The sequence below is a fragment of the Epinephelus lanceolatus genome, chromosome 9 (genome assembly GCF_041903045.1).
Source record: "Epinephelus lanceolatus isolate andai-2023 chromosome 9, ASM4190304v1, whole genome shotgun sequence".
In the NCBI taxonomy this organism is placed as follows: domain Eukaryota; kingdom Metazoa; phylum Chordata; class Actinopteri; order Perciformes; family Serranidae; genus Epinephelus; species Epinephelus lanceolatus.
Genome location: NC_135742.1, coordinates 39,022,698 through 39,044,113, shown reverse-complemented (window position 1 = coordinate 39,044,113; position 21,416 = coordinate 39,022,698). Strand labels below are relative to the sequence as shown.

Genomic DNA, 21,416 nt, shown 5'->3' with positions numbered 1-21,416 from the left:
CAAACGTATTTATTTTAACCCAAACCACAATGTTTTCCTAAACCTAACAAAGTAGTTTTGTTGCCTAAACCTTAAGTAGTTTTAGTGGTGAAAGGTCTTGTTGGCTTAACCTTTACTAGTATTGGCAGTGAAGCTTTCTTGTTCCCTAAACCTAAAGTAGTTCTGCTGGTGAAACTGTTTTGTCACCAAAACTTGAAGTGGTTTGGGTGGAGAAACTTACATTTCCTGTGAATATGGATGATAATGTAATAGCAGAAATCGATACAGAAACTGACACTACAAGGTTACCTAGAGCTTAATGATCTTAAGGGACTGACCAAGCTGCCATATTTGACAAGTTTGGAGTGACAATGTGTTAACACGGTACATAGAACCTACAAATTACTAGATTTTGTTGCAAATCCACTTTAGACAGCATTGTTGAAATGTATAGTGCATGTATAATCCATGACGCCTTCAGAAATCTTTACAAGAAGGTCTAGAGCTGTTTTCATCTCCTGTTATACATTCTTATCTGCCAGCATAAAGCGTCTGGTTGCTCCCACTGGTTTATCCACCTTTGAAACACTTCAAAATATTTCCGATTCCAACCTGACAGTATTTGGTTTTGACCACAGAGGTGCTTTTCAAGTGCTTATTTTTTCCGCTGCTCTGTGTGAGCAGGGGGATGTTTACTGCGGACACCCATATTTCTCCCTGTGGTCTGTTGTGCTTGTCATCTCGCCAGCTGTCAATCACTGTCTACATCCTGGCAGGCCAGAGGACATGCAGAGAATTGTATCCTTTCTTTCCTGCTTCAGCGTCCAGCCCCAATCCCTGTCAAACCTACTTCTCCACACCCTGATAGAGTTCCATTAAAGCTTCTTCTTCCCTTTTTTTTTTTTTTAAAGATGTGTTCTTGGAGCTTTTCAAAGGCTCATCTAAATCTTTTGAAGGCGCGGTTTTGCTTAGGTCAGACATATTCCCTTTGCCTCTGAGGTTTTATGGGCGCTTTGTATTGAAAGATAAATCCCACACTCTATTGAGGCAGAAACAGCTTTGTCCTGGTCGGAAAAGAGGTTTTAATGATGAAACTAGTTTCCATATGTGTGCTTTAGGAAAGAGGCCCAGCTGACCACTTGAGACACAGCACTGTATGTTATTTATCATTGTCTAGATGCTCCTGGTTAAGTTTTGTTTTATAAACCAACTGAAGAAAAGTCTCAGAACATAAAAAGTGCAGCAGAATCTGTTCTGTAGAGTTTGAGGGCTAAAATGATAATCTAATATACATGGTTGTCAGTACAAGTGCACCAGCGCGTAGGTGTGACATGGCTTCCTGCTTGGATGCTCGGCCCTCTAGGCTGTGCACAGTGGCTGACCCAGCTGATCTGTTTTTCTGGATGGAGAGCCGTGGCAGCTCCTGCTTTAAGCCATCAGCTCTCATGGTCCATAGATCTCACAGCACCGATTTCTGGATGGACACATCGCTCATGGTTTCAGTCCAGAGCACACAACTCTATGTCCTTGCCAAGGTGACATTACACTTTAGAAATCATAGCTGTCAAACTTCAAACTGAGATACATCTTGATCCGATATGTCTGACTGCTCCAGAGGTAGGTAGAAGAATTCATCTATCTATCTGCAGTGCAGTGGGGACAAAGACATTCCCCCCTGCTTACCTGTTACACTGTGTGGCTTATGTGATGTAGGGTCTATAGTTCTATGTCACCTTTTCATTATACCAGCCCTTGTTTTTGAATAAGTTACTTTATCCCAAACACTGTAAAAATGAAAACACAAGAAAGTACTCCAACCCATACCACCACATAGGTCGTATGTTCCTACCCTCTAATACAACCCAGAAGGACCATTTTCTAAATTAGCACACATAGGTGGACACCAAAATAGCTTGTATATGACTTTGAAGGGTTGTAAATTTAAACACGTGGTTAACGTGGTGAAATGGCCGCAGTTGCGCCAAAGCTTCTTGATTAGGTAAAGATCAAAGATCATGATTTGGCTTAAAATTAGTGATTTGTCACTTATTGTGACTTATATCTAACATAACATTGAAATAACTCAACTAGAGGTGGGAATTTTCAGAGGACCCACAATATGATATTATCAGGATATCGAGCTCACAATACGATATATTGCAGTTTATTACCGTTACCAACTGCAAATTATTTCCCCAAAGGAAAACTCAGTTTTACCTCATAAAATAAAGTTTTCAGTCTGTTCCTCTGACTTTAATCATTTTTATTGCAGCAAAATGTGATGCAAAGCAGATAGACTGACCAAGACTGTCATAAAACCTGTCAGAAATACTGCATACACCTGACAAACTGAACTGTTGGCACACTTGATTTTTTGGCAGAGCGGGTTTAGCATTAGCTTGGCTGCCAGCGGCTAACGCTATCTCTGGGCGGTGGAGTGTGATGTGAGCCCTCATGTTCGTGGTATTCCCAGAGTATTTTCTTGCCATATGACACTGCTTGCAAATTGCATGTGTCATATCCAAGTCCGTCTTTCCTTCCATGTTAAAAAATTAAATCTTTGTTTTGATGAACTTCTTGCCAAATGCTGCTGACTGAGACCTCTGCCGGCCTCACCAGGAAATAAACATCTGCACCATCTAGTGGACCAAAAATGCAATTGAATTTATTATTCTAGTACGAAAATTTGTATTAAAATGTGTATTTGCAAAAAGTTGTAATTTATGTATTAAAGATTGATGCTTGGCATCTGTGTATCAATACAATATGGCCACACAAAATATCTCAATAATATGCTGTATCGATTTTTTCCCCAACCCCTGAACTGAACCGTGACTTTTGGTTTCATACGGCACACAAACAGCGGTCCCCTGGGTCCACATCCTGTGCTTGTGTGACCTGTACACCACCTATCCCTCCAACCCTAATAGTGTTGTGTCGTTCGCGAACAAATCGTTCAAAAGAACGAATCTGTTGAGTGAACGTACTGAACTGAATCACTTCCAGAACTGATTTGTTCATTTCTCAGTTCAGTTGAGCTTAGCAGTGAGCATGCAGGCAGGGAGTGGAACTGCCGATTCGGTCCGTGTGAACAATGAATTGCTCGCGAGTCGTGAGGCAGCCAGGATACAGGGAGGGACTGCCTACCGCGTGACGAATCACTCGGTGAACGATGTAACCCCGATCCCTGCGTGATTCAAATAATTTCTTCACAGCGATACACTTTCAGAGAGATCGTTTCTTCCAAGCTAATGGCTATTGTAGCCAGGAGTCAAGCCACATGAACACAATCACACACCTCCTCATTGTTTTAACAGACTTAGTTTCCAGATAAACAAACTTAAAACGTTAGCTGGCTAGTAATGAGACTCACCAGTGCTTGGCAGACGCAGCAGCAGCATCAGTTCAGTGAGTCGCACTACGCAATACACAGTCAGGGCTCCTTCCGCCAAGCACTGAACGATTCGGTTAACGAATCTTTTAAATGAACTGATTCTAGTGATTCAGTAACATCTAAAGAACAGCTTTGCCCATCACTAATAAGCAGATTTTTTTGCTCTTTATTTTATGTTCCCTGACCAGAGTTGGGTATAACGCGTCAGAGTACTTTGATTACTTTTTGCAGTAACGAGTAACCTAACGCGTTAGTTTGCTGTTTGAGTAATCAAATACTTAAGTACATTTTCAAACAAAACATAAGTTACTTCCGTTACTTTTAGAACGCTGGTCCTTCAGCTCCGAAACAGCAATGACTGTCGTTTGGTTCTAATAACGGAGATAACGCTAAACCTATCAGTCTGAAAGAAGCCACGGAGCTTGTGGCTCGCTAAGTGGTCGGAGAAATGCTGCCGTTGTCTACGGTGGAGTCTAAATAGGTGGAGTAGGACTCGCTGACAGACATATTTCAGACTCAGGACTTGCATTATGCCTGGTACACGCTACACGCTGGTACTCACCAATTATCCCCGGTCGTCTTTCACGGCGTGTGTGATGTCATCGGCTTATTCTTGTCCTATTTTTATTACTTTCACAATTATTTGAGAACTGTGTCTGTTCATGTGCCAGCCCACATGTTGTTGTAGTCACCTAAAAGCGTCAGCAGATGGCAGGAGCTACATTTGAAGCGCCATACGTAAACTATCATGCTACTGTATCTTCCACAGGAAGTTCTGTCAAATGTTTCAGAATAAAAGCCTGTTTAGAAAATGGAGGGATTCTCTTGGCCGAGGTTATAAGGGGCTTTTAATTTGAAACAAGTGTTGAGTTTGAAATGACGGTGCGATATGTTAACTTTATAAAGACAACGGAGCGGATAAAAAGTAAATATATAAACACACAGAGGGATTAATAAATAACGGACTGTCTATAATGTAGTTTGTTTCAAATGAAGCTGGGAGCCTCTGCAGTTGTGGTGAGTAAAAGCCCCGCCGCTATTTGTTAATGTTATTACTTTATGTCCGACCGTGAGGATGTACCATTGTTTGCTAGCTTGATGCTAATGACAGTAACGTTAACTCAGCGGGTTGACAAAGTGCCTCTGCTGTTTCACACCATCATTTCCCCCTTTTACTCTGTGTGGTAACATCCCTAGAGGAAATATTAAAAATGCTGGGGTGTTGTTGTCATACTGTACAGTTGTCTACGGCAGCAGATCATTCTGTGTTTCTACTGGTCAAAGTGACGGCTGTGATGGGAGAATTGGATCTCAGTGAAAGACGAGTGGTCCATAACTTTAATTTTGGAGACAAAAAAATGTAGGCTTAGCGCCCTGTGGTCCATTGCCCATAGGAAATGTAGAATACTCAAAAGTGCTTTAAAAGTGCTTGAGTTACTTTTCTCAGGGAGTAACGCAGTAAAGTAACTGGTTACTTTTTTAAAAAGTAACACAGTAACATACTTTGATTACTTTTAAAGTAACCCTTCCCCAACACTGCCCCTGACTTTCTCCTTTGCATCCGTAATAATTACTATGGCCACAAGAGGTTGCAGCCCAACAATAACCATATATGGGTTATAGTTGCTGCTTGTACATACAACCTATGTAGACATATTTTGGACAACAGTCTCAAACTCATATAGCCCTGGCCTTTATATAATGCAACTGCAACTGTTTTGAATGCATATTTTTTTATTGTATTTCAGAAAAACTCTTCCTTGTTTACTGCTTTGCTCCCATGTGTTTTGTTGTTGATGATGTTTCTTATTCGTGCAAACTCAAAACTTCCTCCTCCTTTACTTGTTGTCTTGATATCATCAAGATAATAGAATTAATTCCATTAGCACAGCAACATGGTCATATCATTCTCACCAATCAGATGCTCTGAGTTTTTCCATGTAACAGAAATATTGAAAAAGAAAGAAAGAAAACAAGATTTGTTTTGTTTTGTTTTGTTTTGTTTGAGAAACTCAGAGCAGCATAAAACCAGAAAAACATTTTTTTTGCTTTCTTATTTTAATACCAGTTTTAACCTGACATAGATACAAACAGCTGTATTTTGGCATATTTGGTAATTTGATAATTGGTTTCTCTGTCATAGAAACAGCCAACTATTCCACGTGTTTTATTTAGACAACAGATGGAGTAGAGTATGTTTCATGTCCTTACACTGTGAACCACAAACATATCACTGTAGATGTTTCTCTATGGCTAATTAGATTTGAAAATTTCACAATACTGGTAAAAATAATAAAATCGTTAAAATTCAAATTTCAAATTGCATTTTGGACTGGTGCTGATATTAGAGAAAAGCTTATAGAGCATCCAGAATTGAAAAGACTCCTAAGGGAAAATGACTGTATAGACTTTAACATATATTGTGCCCGTTAGATTTGTACAAGGGCAAATTTTGCCGTAATAGTGGCGCTAGAGGAAAGACCAAGGGATCATCCTCTGAGAGCCATGAATATTAACAGCAGGTTTGATATAAATATGGAAAGAGTTATTATGCATTTAAACAGCCCAGTTACCAGAAGAAAATGTTGGCACTGGACATTTCTGCAAACCACAACTACATTTCATCTGTTGTGTCATATGTATCATGTCAATGTTTCTAAAGAGACATAGTGTATGGGCTGACTTTGTCATGAGGAGGTGGAGGGGATGGTATACGCTGTGTCACCTAGGCAAGTAGCCTGTCAAGTTGCAGAGCACTGTTCCAGACAACAAAATTCCTCATTCCTTTTTTTAGTTGGAAAAGTGCCACAAAAGAAGTTGTTTTTTTTTTTTTTTTCATCAAGATATCGCTATCGGTAGTGTCACGAAAAGCTTTTTTTTTTCTTCTTCTTCTTTTTTTTTTACCATATGAAGACGTCCCTGCGTTCTCTGCCAGGATAGCACCACAAAAAGCGATTGTTTTCTACGAAGATGATGCGACGATGCCACAAAACAGCAGTTATTTTAAGCCAAAACATCTTATCCTAACCATAACCATACTAGGTTTTTTGCATGTTAACCACAGTTTTGTTGCAACGTAAAGAGACATAAATTTTCAACATATCCGTAACATAATAACGTGCAAATGTAAAATATGTATGGTTTGCAGAAACACACAATGCCACTTTTATTGTGGGCAATGAGTTGTGGGCCGACTGCCCAACATCGATTGACATTGCAACCCCTAAGGCCCTGACATAAAATCAACCATATCTTCAAAATAAGCCCTTTTTTAATGACATGTTTAAAGGTTTTATTGCTTTACTTTGAGGGCAGTATCACCTATAAAAACTTGAAAATTTAAAGTTTGTTTTGAAGGGATGGGGATTTAACTGGACATTGATTTTCAGTATGGTCATCATCTTTTCCTTTTTCTGTTGAAATAGACCCATGACTCAGCTAACATCCACACACACACACGCACACACACACACACACACACACACACACACACACCTCTGTCCTTTATTGACTTTATCAAAAGAAGGAGAACAGACTTTGGAGACTGAACAATTGATTGGTAGGCATTCAGGTTCCTTTGATGAACTCATTACCAATAACTGTGAGCCTTATAAGTTGTAATGACATGTTGAGTAGTACATGGGGATGGATGCACTTCTTAAAGAGCAGTTAAACCACTGAAATTCTCCATAATGTTAATGGCAAAATACCACATAATGTTATGATCAATATTCATAATAGTAGTAATAAATAACAACTGGTTGTTAAACATCAGCCAACAGTTGGCCCTAACGCTTTGTTCTGGATATGATTCAGGAATGACTGTTTGCAGTGCAAAAGTAAGAAATATACACAATTATGCCTCAACTTGGCAAAACATAACATTCTTTGTATGCCAATAGCTTGTATCATGAGCTTCAAGCATTTATTCATCTTGTTCAGTGATTTCAGACATTATTTTTAGTTATTTCAATAGCTCTCTCAATGATAAGTGACCAAATAGCACAGTGAGTTGTTTCAAGTGATTAGCCTTGTTGCCTATACTCATTTTGCCATCAAGTGGGTTGCAGAACACCAAGGTCTGAGAATAGCGATGAAGTGGCATTAGAGTTAGTTGAATAGTCACTGTGACGGTATTATAAATCAAGGCACAGTGCTTTGTGATGTGTTTTTATAAACAGATCAGTGATTAGTTTAAGTTTTTGTTAATGTTCTACAGAGCAGTTCTTTCAATCAAGTAACTTTGTCAGTCCTTGATTACTGAAATTGTTTTGATGAATGCTGTGCAGTCAAAAGGAGAAAGTAGCAGAAGATAGATGTTGTGATTGATCAAAGCAGGAGAAGTTAAGCTGCTTGTCTTTGCTGGATATTTGCAGCAATGCATGAAGCTTCACCTCTAGATGCCTGTTTGATTAATGTATCCATGCCCCACATAAGGTGTCTGCATCAACTTGAAAATGGACAAAAGCACAGTGGGACAAACAGGTGGGAGACTACAAGCAAATAAAGGCGAAGCTAATGGAGCGTGCTAATGTGTGCATCTATTAAGCCTGCCGTCTCCTCTCCCAGCCCAATCTGCCACTTTGCACGGCTCCCTGGGTCCCCGAGGAGTGAGTCATTGCTCACTTTAAACAATGCACCTCATCTAGGGGCTCAAAAAGCTGCAGTATAGAGCCCTTCATTGTGATGACAAGTGGAATTGAGAGAGCCCGCTGGCCTTGGACGCTTCTTTAAGGTTGCTGCTGGACTCTTGGGCCCGAGTTGCAGGCTACTTAACAAGCAGGTAATCTGCTCCTTGCCTGCACTTTACATTAAATGTGTGATCAGGCTCAGCGTTGTTGGCTAAGGGATCGAGAGCTCTCTCCAGACCAGTCAAGAGCAGGGATGCTGTTGACATAACAGAAAAACTGACTGTGAGCTAAGAGATATAGGGAGAGGGTGAGGTGACTGTGCAGTGAGATGGTAGGTCAGATGTTGAGGAAGTACTTGGGAAGAGTAGAACCAGAAAGAGCATTTACCAAGTTTTAATTCAGATACACTTCTGTAATAGCTCAGACACTTAATGTAACATGTCTCATTATGAAAACGTTTTTAAGAGTTGGGTTGTCAAAAGAAATAAATAAAGTTGTATCATTCTGAGGCTGACAAGACAATTCTGAGTGAATTATTGCACTGCAAGTAGACAATCAGTTTTCATTGCTGTACATAATTTGTCATTTAAAGTGACGCTTATATTCAAAAGCAGCACAGCAGGAGCTGGAGCATGGCTGGTCTTAGTGGGAAGCAAATCCATAACCCCTATGGTGTTGGTGCCATGCTGTATTCAGTGAGGTGCACAGCGGTGCGAGTCAATTCTGTCCCTTTTTTTTATTTTTGTATTTATTTATTTTTTTACAGAAAAGCAATTAACATTCTCTGAATGCTAGAGAAAAAAATGAGTACAAGAATGAGAAAGTGGTAGACATGGTATGTGGTATTAACTTTTACTAGCCATTAAGAGTGTGGACAGTGGTATTTTTGCAACATTAAATGTCCCAAAGAATAATTCTGGTTTATCACAGCTGTAGTATTTTTGTGGTTATGGCCAACATTTCCAATTATTGTGAATAAACCAACCTCCAAAGTTAGTCACATGTTAACCACATCATTGTTGAAATGTAAAGTTGCAGTGTATCTGCAGCATAATAACATACAAATGTAACATATACGTGGTTTGCAGAAACTTACAATGCCAACATTTATTCTGGCTATTGAAATCGGACAGCTTTACCAAACCTCTCAGCTCTACATGTCCATCATAGTTTGGAGACCCACTTCCTGGTTCAACCAGGGTTGACTTACTGCAGTTGCTTAATTTCTTTGCAGTGAGGGGTTATTACCAACATTTTAGGTGTGCTTACTTATTTTAGAAACCCACACATTGCTCTGTGAGACTGTTCTTAGACACAGCAGTGCTTTTACCTAAATGTATGCTGCTATTTACTAATTAGTATCGAAACAAAGTACAGCTGACTTTGGTTTTGCAAGTATTTGGTCATAAATCAAAGTATTGGACAAATGCAATTATTTACGGAACACTATACATTTCCGAACATGTTGAAATATAACAAGGCATGCAACAGGATAATCCACCTTTTCTTTATCAGACATCACAGAGTGCTTGGCTCAAGACAAAGTAATAACTCTAAATAACTCTAAATAAAGCCAAATAAGTGCACTGTGCAGTTTCATCATTCATTTTAAAAGGTATTCAACCAGGAATGTGTGCATTGAATGGTCATTGCAGTGCTTTCCCAGTGGACACTGCTTTGTGTTACAGCAAATGTTGAAATAAGTTACATTTTTTGCTAGATGATATGTCCTAATAGCTTAATGTTTGCTGCACACATAACCTCAGTGTTGACAGTTCAGTTCAGCCAAGGACCTGTGTTGCACGTCATAGTCCTCTCTCTCTTGCTCTATGTCTTGTCCTTCTCTACACTGCTGTATATCTCATGAAAGCTAAAATGCCCAAAAAAATCATCTTAAAATCAAAACTCTTGCTGGATGACCTTGTATTTTTCCTCAGGAGCCCTTTGCATTGGGACCTCCACGTGCCAACTCAGTTGGTTCATTGAAATTGATGAGGGGTATGTTCACCTCCAAATAAAGTGGTTTAAATGATACAGCTAAACTATTTTCATCATCTGTTGTAGTGATGTCTCAGTGATGTTTCAGATACTTGCAGTTTCTTTAATTGGTTCTATGTTATCGTAACTGATGGAAATACAACAAGACTAGGTCAAAGCCTAGTATTTGGTCTACCATGTAAAACAGGAAGTGGCGACATTCACTCAGTCACAGACTTTGCCAAGCTGTTGTAGTCCAACCTAAAACATCATAGAAATTGGCTACATCTTAAAACAAAGAACAGTACACTTAGACACTTTCATACAGCAGAAGGGACCTGCTTTCTCTGGAGCTGTACCCACTGATCATTTAGCACAACCCTCCCCTCTTCAGCTCAAGAGGGGAGTGCAGCCATCGCCACTATTGGAGCCAAGTTCCACTGATAACAATAGTTTGTTGAATGTCCCATTGGCACCAATTAATTTGCCAAACCAATTAACTGATCGACCTCTTGATAAAGGTTGTTACTAAGGTTGCAGTACTTGTTCCAGCTTTGCAACACATAATTTTCAATAATGTTTCTCATGATTTTTTAAGTCTTGTGTCATTCAGACATTAGCTGTTCCTCAGACAGATTGATGAGGTGGTCCTCTCTTTCCTCTGTCCAAAACAGCCATTTTGACTGCGACTGGACTAGTTAGCCAGCTAGCTTGCTAATTCCACCATGCTTTTACGCTAACCTTACAGTTGTTACAGAAAATGAGCCGAACAAAGTTGTCACTCATCCGACAATAGCAATGTGCTTCCTTTTGCGGATGAAGCATGACGTCGCTTAATTTTACTCATGTAGTGGCTGGCTAGTTAGTTAGCTAGCTAACTTGCTAACCATGCTATCATGCTAAATTGGATACAGAAATGAGGAATACAATAAGTATACAGTCAGGTCCATAATTATTTTGACAATGATAAAGTTGTCGTCATTTTGGCTCTGTACACCACCACAATGGGTTTTAAAAGAAACAATGAATACCTGCTTAAAGTGCAGACTCTCAGCTTTCATTTAAGGCTTTTTTCAAAAATGTAGTATGAACCGTGTAGGAATTACAACCATTTCTTCACACAGTCCCCCGACTTTAAGGGCTCATAAGTATGTGGACAAACTAACATAATCATCAATTAAACAGTCAGTTTTAATACTCGGTTGCAAATCCTTTACAGTCAATGACTGCCTGAAGTGTTGGACACATAGGCATCATCAGATGCTGGGTTTCTTCCCTGGTGATGCTCTGCCAGCCCTTTACTGCAGCCGTCTGCACTTCCTGCTTGTGTTTTGGGTGTTTTGCCCTCAGTTTTGGCTTCAGCAAGAGAAACGCATGCTCAATTGGATTCAGGGCAGATGATATGACTTGGCTGTTCCAGAACATTCCACTTCTTTGCCTTAAAAATGTCTTTGGTTGCTTTTGCAATATGCTTCAGGTCAATGTCCATCTGCACTGTGAAGCATCATCCAATGAGTTTTGAAGCATTTAATTGAATCTGAGCAGATAATGGTGCCCCAAACACTTCAGCTTTCATCCTGCTGCTCTTGTAAGCAAGACAAGACTTCACTAGAATAAATACAGAGGGTTTATCACAGGATGCAAACCATTGGTTAGCCTTAAAAATGGAAGGCCAGATTGGAGTTTGTCAAAAACCATCTAAAAAGCCTGTACAGTTGTGGAACAGCATACTATGGACAGATAAAACAAAGATCAACTACCAGAATGATGGGAAGACAAGAGAAGGAAGAAGGGAAGGAACTGCTCATGATCCAAAGCACACCACCTCATCAGTGAAGCATGGTGGAGGTACTGTTATGTCATGGCCATGTATGGCTGCCAGTGGAACTGGTTCTCTTGTATTTATTGATGATGTGACTGCCTACAAGAGCAGCAGGATGAAAGCTGAAGTGTTTGGGGCTACATTATCTGCTCAGATTCAACCAAATGCTTCAAAACTCATTGGACGATGCTTCACAGTGCAGTTGGACACTGACCTGAAGCATACTGCAAAAGCAACCAAAGACATTTTTAAGGCAAAGAAGTGGAATGTTCTGGAACGGCCAAGTCATATCATCTGCCCTGAATCCAATTGAGCATGCGTTTCTCTTGCTGAAGCCAAAACTGAGGGCAAAACACCCAAAACACAGGCAGGAAGTGCAGACGGCTACAGTAAAGGGCTGGCAGAGCATCACCAGGGAAGAAACCCAGCATCCAGCACCCAGATGATGCCTATGTGTCCAACACTTCAGGCAGTCATTGACTGTAAAGGATTTGCAACCAAGTATTAAAACTGACTGTTTAATTGATGATTATGTTAGTTTGTCCAAATACTTATGAGCCCTTAAAGTCGGGGGACTGTGTGAAGAAATGGTTGTAATTCCTACACGGTTCATACTACATTTTTGAAAAAAAGCCTTAAATGAAAGCTGAGAGTCTGCACTTTAAGCAGGTATTCATTGTTTCATTTAAAACCCATTGTGGTGGTGTACAGAGCCAAAATGACGACAACTGTATCATTGTCCAAATAATTATGGACCTGACTGTATATTATAGAACTTTCAGTGTCCAGGATGGATGTATTGAGAGACGTGGATACAACATTGAATGCAGGGCCCAGTTCATTCCTATGAAAGTTGCTCCAGGATGCATGAAGCCAAAATGGTTCAACTGCTGCATATGAAATTACCCAGATGACCAGCACTACTTCTGCACTGTGCAGCCCATAGAGTAAGCGCACTAGAGACTAACAGCAGCGGAGCGCAGTCCAGTGGTTAAATTCCACCAGCCAAATGGCTAACTTCAGGTTTAGCGCTCCACTAACTTGCATGGGGATAAAATCATTTAATCATGTGGCTCTTCCAGACTTTTGAAAATTTATCAGACCAAATGGTTGAAATTTTTATAGTAAAATGAAACATTTGGCTGGGGTTGTGACACTTAAAAATAATTATCATCTGATTTCCAACATCTCTTTCATTATATAAGTCAATGGTAAGAGGCCTTTTTGGGCCTCAGGGCATCATGTTACATTGTAATTGCAATTTGACTACTATGACATTTGGCCTCAACTCCTGGCACACTTGCTTGGGGCCTGGCGTCCACAGCTCTGTCATGGCATCGCCTATTCATTACAAAAGAGTGATGGTCAGTGGGGAAAAACCAACACTTTCGTCATCAGTCACTCGGACCAAGGATGTAACTTCATCACTCACTCACTCACTCATTCACTCATGGACAGACTGTTGTGTTTGTAGGGCTGGCCTCGCATCCTGTTTACCAGCCGAAAAAAAGACCTGAGTTGTAATAAACTAGAATTGTTCTTTTACATGGAGGCTCTCTCTAACTGCAGATTGTGTTTAGGGCAACATTAATCTGCTCCTACATCATTAAGCATTCCTCTTCATTGTCGACCTGTTAGCTTTCAGTCATTGTGTAGCATACTGTACATTAAAGCTACTGCTCCCACAACAACTATAAATCACTCCTCTTTCAAAGACGGAAATCTTAACAAATCAGATGTCTGATCGGTGATGACTGATGTGAGCTTACAAAGCTTTGTTGAGGCATTGATCTCCTCTATCATGATCCCGCCTGCCCTTTTTTCTCTGAAAACCAGCTGCTGCTGCCACCATCCGCTGGCAAGACCTGTTTGCTGTGAGCTGCTTTTAATGAGCTCACTCCAACTTGCCAGCAAATTGCAATGACTTTTTCACCTGTGCTGGAACAAAGTCCTGCAGCATGGCTGTGTAGCAATAACTTTAACTCGAGGAGCAAGAGTCCACAAGAGTTTTTCATGTAGCAGCAGCAGCTCAAAGCAAGATATTAGGCACAAATAATGGCTTTGAGAATAAATAAAAAATGTTAGCGTCTACAATCTTAGTGCTTACAGCAAGAAAGATGCTGCCATGTTGAAACACTAGGCACAATGTGACTGTGTGACTGATCTGTTTTTTCGAAGTGAGAAGTTTTTCTGTTTTGTTTTGGTTTTTTTTCATAGATTATGGATCATGTTAGTGACGTTAAAAAGAAAAAAGTACAGCCTTCATACAGGCTGTATCTTTTCCCTCCAGAACCACTTTCTTTATGTGGTTTTTACAGTGTGTCTCATTCCCTCTCTGTGTGTGTGCCTTTGTGTGTGTCACGGTGTGTTTAGTGTCCAAACACTGGAAGGCTGTGAAATCCTCCTTGGCCCAGAGGTGATGTACGGTCCTCCGGGCTTGGACCTCTTCTGCCCAGTGGCCATGACCATCGCTCACTGCGCCGAGGTGGACACTGAGAACTGGAACATCCAGCTCAAGAGGAAAACCCAGGACAGCAAATGGGAGGTAAGAGCTGCAGGTCCACACCTGTCAAGTGCTATACAGCCCATCAACATCTTAGCTCGCCTCAGACATGGCGCATATATCCTCCATTGTCTTTTTCCTCAATGGCTCCATTGTTGTTGTTTTTTGGAGCTAAATGTCAACAGGAATGAAGGCAGAGTAAACCCACCAAACTTCACTGTTTCCACTGCTTCTGATTGCAGTACACGTCCTGCTGCACCTCAAGACGAGACTTTAAATGATACTGAAGTGCAGATTTGTAGACAAAGTAAACACTAGAAAAGATGAGTCATAGCATCAAAGTTAAAAATATATGCTATTGAGATCCTGCTGTGATGAAGGTAGGAATCAATGCACAGGGTCCATAAATAACGGGAGCTAATCTTTTTTTTTTTTTTTTTTAATACTTGAATCAGTATTTAAACAGAACCTTTTTCCACGTACTGACCTCCTGTCTCACTTTAGATTAGATTCAACGGTAAGATAAGGGAAGTGCAAGTATATTACCACCATACTCCTTTGTTGTTTATATGCCAAAATAGCATTTTTTTCCATGTAGCAGCTCAAGAAAGAAACTAAATCATAAATCAAACAAGTAGGTGCTGACGTGTCCACACATCATAATGATACCTGTATGTTTCCTCTTGACTTTATCCCACATGAGATCTATCTGTGTCTCTATTATCCTATGCAACTACAGTAAATACCTCAACCAGCTGCAGGCTTATGTTGCTGTAAACCTTAAAGCTGCACTAATCAATATTTTTATATTTACAATGGATGAAATCTAGAGTGTGGGACTAAAGAGAATTAATGCCAAACTCTGCAGTTTCCCTCACCTCTAATGAGCCTCTCTCCCATTTTAGCTTGTTCTTTTGGTTCTCTGGCCTGGAAACCTCACCTCATGACAAGGTATGCACGATATATATGGGGCCGATAAATTATCAGCCAATAATGGGAAATTTTTATGACTATGTATTGTTCAGATGATTAAAATTATAGCCAATAAATGGCACCAATGATACAAAGCCAGACTGTTTTCATTGACTTAACAAGGGCAGTATCTACAAATAATGAACAAATAATAATAATAATAATGATAATGATAATGATAATAATAGTAATAATAATTATAATAATAAATAAACACAGTGGCATCCATTTTGTTGTTAGTTGTTGCCCATTCTCGGAACCCATCGGCTGTATTTGATGTCTGACTTCCAGCAGACGGCGATACACCCTCTGGGGGCAGACCCCCGATTTTTTGGCATTCCGGTTTGATTTGGGCGGAGGAGGCGAATTTCTGTTTCCGACTTCTGTTTATATATAAGTAAATATGCTGAACCATTGCGATGGATTCAGAGTTTGCAGTTACGCCAATTATGTTCCGCCTCATTAGTTCACCTCACGGACCGTTTAACCTGGCAACAACTGCAGCCGGCTCACACATGATTGGTCAATGTCACGTGGACTACAAACAGCCTACAAACGGAAACCAGGGCTCTTCAGCTCTTCTTCCGGAGGCAAGATCTCCGGGGTTTGCCTACAGACTCTACATTCACTGAATGTAGAGTCTGTATATAGAGACTAGTTGTTGCCTAGCAACAGTGTTCATGTAACGTACAACTCTTGAAAGCTAATCATATTATCATGGATGTATTCCTGTGCCGCAAATATGACTTTATCAATTCAATCTGAAGGAAGTAATAGCACCATTAAAATAATGAAAAAAAAATGTACTTAAGGTCCTTGACTTTGACGGTCCATGTTGGCCAGCAATCCGCTAGACTCCTTCTCCTGCGTAAAGATGAAGATGACGTCATTTTCTCCTCCACTGACTAGGGGGCGCTGTGCCATGCAGCTACTATTATACTGTATGCGGCTATTATAGTAAAAAATACGGCCGCACATGTGTAAATTAACAGTCCCTTTATTCCAAAAGGGAAGTACAGTTAATAAAGCTCCTGGAAGGCAGGAGTGGATGAACCCGGTTAAAGAGTACCCGCCCGGACGGGATGCTCTAAAACTAAAGCGAGCGAGCCCGCTAAGAGGCAGGCATCATTTCATTCATCAACAATAAACCAGGCGTTCTATTAGTTGGGAGATTTTGACAGTGTTGTTACACAAAAAAATTCCGGAAGCAGGAATTCCACGAGCGCACAGAAGCAGCTTGAGCGCGAGGAGAAGAGCTGAAGCTGGAGCAGGAAATCTATGAAAGCAACATTGTATCTGAGTGCAAGCAACATAGTATCTGAGTGTGAGCAACATGGTATCTGAGTGTGAGCAACATGGTATCTGAGTGCGAGCACACAGTTTGAGCAGAAACAGAGTAGATCTAAGTGCAAGCAGAGGCTATTTGAGTGCAAGGGCAGGGTTTTGAGGGACAATATTACAAAATCTGAACGTGAAATCAATAAATAATGCTCTCAAATTAATATACCACTCTCTTGAATCAAGATAGGAAAAAAACTCCATATACCTGGCAGCCTAGTCTGGATCACGTCTCTTTCTCTCTGGCTGCGTGTGTGGGTGAGACACAACCACTAGTTAGTCGGAGTTGAGTGTTGATGTGTGAGGTGAATCACTATTGCATCGCTGTTCTACTCGGGAGTTGTAGGTTAGTCTATCATGCGACGGTGAGACGGAGCCTGGGTGTGTATAAAAATATGCAGCAGGATAAGCAGCATGCAGTGTAGTTTCTACACTTAACTGATACGCCAGAGAATTACAAAGTAACACTGGGCTAAATATAGAGATTCTAATTAACTGGAGACAACAATGTTTTTACTACGCATAGTGATAAACCCATGGATATAGAAACAACTCATTGCAATCAGTTGAGAAATATAAACTTTATAGTGCTTTTTACGTTGTATTTGGTGCTCACAGTGACACTACTACTGTCCCGTTCTGCTACCAGTTAGGCTCTGCCCACAAAAAACATCATCGCTGTTTACAACAAAAAAAAAGGGTCTATTCCTCCAATCACCATTTTCGCTCTGCTGTTTTCAACATGGTGGCTGGGTTTCTGAAAACATTTCGGTCAGGACCACATTAGTCAAAGAGAACTTTATTTCCATTTGCACTATCATATTTGGCAGTATGGCTCTGTTCTGGGGCCTCTCTGCCTTTCCTAGGCCTACACAGAAAGCCTGAGGTGGAGAGAGTACACCTCTCCGCCCTTCTGCGTGCCTGCACGAAAAGCCTTGAGGCAGAGAGAGCAAACCTCCCTGCCGTTCCATGCGCCTACATGGAAAGCCTAAGGTCAGGAGAGCAGCAGCAAAGACCCCCAGGAACTGAACAGAGCAGCATCAATGACAAACAGAAATTACATTAATAAGTCAGACACAACATAAACAGGAGGAGCTGGGGTGGAGGTGGGTTGCAAAGCAGCTTGCAGAGGAAGCAGCAACAGTAGGCAGGCCAAAGCAGTTTAAATAGGGCGCCCTGAATGAGATTTGCCAATTGATTGCATAAAAAGGAATCATGTGATCTATCAGCTGACTCCTTTTCATCAATCAGCTGATCCATCAGTTAATTAGGCTGTTTGAGATCAGCTGATGTAGCTGGGACATACTGGAACTAAGCTTGAAATAGTGTCCTGCCTGAACTAAGGTTATGATCCATTTTTAGTGAGAAATAGACAATACAGTAACAGAATACTGATTCATATTTGAACGCTGCCGCTTGACAGTTTGACCACAGTTCAGGAGCACTGATTGACATGATTGACAGCTGTGTGCAAGACTGCTAAGCTCTGATTGATTGTTTTTCAACAGCAAGAAAATGCTATTAGAAGCACTACGAGGAGGAGTAACACACTATCTGTCACATGTGTTACTGTGTGAATATAATGACAGTTTCAGCAAATATGACAAAAAGTTATTTTCATAAAAGTAGCTTTGATGCATCTGAGTGCTACTGAGGAAAGTTTACGGTTTTCTCTCTCTGCCAATGCACCAGCTAGTTGTCATTTGACACCACGATAAGTTGTTATTTACCTTGAAGATGATCAGGTCATTCTGTTGTTTCCCTGTATTTTATGTTCCCTTTTTTTTTACTTTTCCATACAGTAACAGATGTCACTCAGTGTAAGACAGTGGGTTTATACATGAACGTTAAAGTCATGTTCCTTGACATAAGATGCCATGGCTTGTTGACCCTGTTATCTCCCTCTGTTTGCTGACCTTTATATATATGTGCTTCATGTGGTAAAAGGTCCTGTTAGTCAGCATGACACATGTCAGGTGAGTTACGTATGAGCCATAAAAACTGTTGGGGCTTTGTGGGTGAGCTCATTGATCCAGCCTTGTGCTCTCTGTGGGTTCAGTGGGTGACATAAGGCCACACAAAGGTATCACAGGCAGTCCAGCAGGAGGAAAATAAAGAAACAATTACAGCATGTAATGGCCAGGAAGAGGTATGGCTGCTGTCAGTCAGTGTGGGAGTAGTGGTGGTGAGTGTTGCAACTGGGGGGGTATAAGGGGCTGCTAGACAAGGGCAGTATCGATTAGTGGATCAGGAAAGACATGGCACGGTGAATTAAGATGTGAGGCATTCAGGAGGAGAGTCATGGAGATTGTTTCTCTGCTGACCAGGACTCTCCATTTGCCTCCTCAACACACACACATATCCACACACACCATCAACACCAAACAGCGCAGCGGTGCAACTCTCACACAATATTTTGCCTTTCTTGTTAGCTTCGCTCTAATGCTTTGGAACAGGACACATTGTATTTTCCAGTTCTTTATGTGTTTGGGTTCCAACAATGTCAGCTTTTTTTTTTTTCTCCCTCCAGTGAGAAAGATTGTTTTTACTGGTCTGGATGAAGTCCCAAGAGCTTAATCCCAAACCCAAAGGCATAACAAGCCCAATCACTGTCGTCACTTTGCATTATTTGCTTGTGTTTTTGAGCAGGAACCAGCGAGATGATAACAAGACAAGAGAAGGGGCAAATAATGAAGAGAATATTCATCCAGGCGGCAATGGAAATGGAAATCTGACGTAAAGTTTTGGCAAGCCGAGCATGGGTCAGAATAATGAATACCACAGGTTTGCCCCTGGCTGTTGTGGTGGTTGTCAGTGCTTAAAAGAGCTTGTTATTTAGAGGAAGAACAGCCGGATTTGCCTGCTTTCTACATCGTCTGCCTTTGTCCTGAATAATGTTTTTCTAAACGATGGAGATGGCTGATATAAAGAATATTCAAGAGCTGCATCATTCTGTGCATGCATCACTGTTTTACCACAAGCAAAGATGCCACATAATGGACCTTCATCCTCAATTAATGCAACAGTTTCTTTCTGAGAGTGCGTGCCAGGTTCAGTTTGGTTCCCTTGTACTGACAACAAAACAAAAAGTCTTTTAGTCCTGGTTTTCTTTTCTTTCTTTTCTTTCTTTTTTTTCAGAGTAGTAGTCCAGTACCCAGTGCTAGAATAGACAGCCCTTTTTAGCTCTTTGATGTGTTTTTTGTGTGTTGGAATCAGTGTTCAGAACATGTAGCCATAGCTTCACTTGGTCCCATTTGTTGGCTATAAAACAAAATAGCAATGCTATTTCTCATTTTAGTTACCATCTAATGTATACATTTCACCCATGATAATTTGTTATCCAAGGTGTTTTCCAGAAGCCATCCAACACATTATCCATGTAGGATAGATTTTGTACCTAAAGAAAATGTTCCAAATGCAATGCTATTTGCTTAAGACACATGCATGGCTACTAACTTTACTTAAACTTAAAACACACCGGTGCTGCTGCGGCATGGTGCCTCATGTGATGCACATCAAGTGCCACCCTAGCACACATCGGACACGTCACACTGCAGTTCGTTAACAGGCAACCATACAAAGTTACTTCTGCTTTTACTGAAAGATATGCACCTCTTCCACCTCTGTGTTAGCTTAAAATCATGTGTGGACAGCCCCTAATTAAACGTGATTTCTCACCTGAAGAGCTGATCTCCAGAGCAATGACTCGCCAATCAATATCTTTTTGGCCATCATCAGCTCGGGATATTTCTTCCTCCAGTCTTTGTCACACATGAAATAGCAACAGCTACAGAGTTCTCTTTATACATCAATGATGAGTAGAGGAGTCAAGCTGCCATAGGAGCAGAGAAGAGTAGATGCTATTGGAGTTGGTATGGTGGCGGTGACAGTGGCATAAAGTGCCACAAGGCAGTGCGTCCAGAGGCACCAAAATGCATCTAGCTGCTGCTGGTGTGGGATTGTACATTGAAAATAATAAGGGCGAATTTTTTAATGCGCACCGTTCACCGCCGGTGTGTTTTGGCCTTTATCCACTCAACCACTAATTTCAACTTCCCATTTCAATAGATAGAGAATAGATGAATCGTAATTGTCGATGTGTACCGTGCTGCATCATCTGCATATGCTAAAATATGGGCTTATTTTAGAACACATTAACTTATTTTGATCTGATCATCTGAATTTAACCTGCTCGAGAGAAGGCTTGGCCATGCAGCATAGGTTACTGTGGTATGGTAAACTGATGTAAATCTGAAGAAATGTTCCAAATCTGCTCTTTAGTCTTTGGGCACATGGGACTACTGTATTTTTGACACATTTCATTATATTTTAGGAATGAAACAGTAGTCACATGCAGGGTTGGGTATCGGTACTCAATACCTTTGAGATGTCAACCAAAATAACTCACTGCCAGGTAGTATTAATACTTCTCTAGTGAACACTACCTGCAGTCAATCATTTTTGTATCCAGATCTACAAAAAGACTATTTGGTTGTGCTTGCAGCCAATTGCTGCAAGCTTTCTTTGGTTTAATGGGACGTATGATTAGCCCACCACTGCAGCAGTTACAACCCACACCGTTTGTGGTGTGGTGAAGTTGAGTGCAGTTTATTAAGGGAGTTGGCAGTTCAGTTGTACTGTTAGAAAGTTTGCCAAAGTCTGTCTGTACCAGATTTTAAGACTTTAGACCAATCAAAAGAAATGTGGTGGCATTTTTCCTTATCATACATTAGTCTCTGGACATCAGTGGGTTAACAGTGAGCTTGCTTCAAGAACACTTCAAGTCAAACCTTTTGATGG

The 21,416-nt window shown here is 40.7% G+C and overlaps 1 protein-coding gene across 2 annotated transcripts in view; it reads left to right on the top strand.

Moving 5' to 3' along the window:
• unc5db (unc-5 netrin receptor Db) overlaps positions 1 to 21,416 on the top strand; it is a 290,100-nt gene that overhangs the window by 238,511 nt on the left and 30,173 nt on the right. For both annotated transcript variants that reach the window (XM_033620202.2, XM_033620199.2), the window contains one exon: positions 14,177 to 14,348. In XM_033620202.2, coding sequence (XP_033476093.1) covers positions 14,177 to 14,348 — 172 coding nt within the window. The remainder of the gene's footprint in view (positions 1 to 14,176; positions 14,349 to 21,416) is intronic.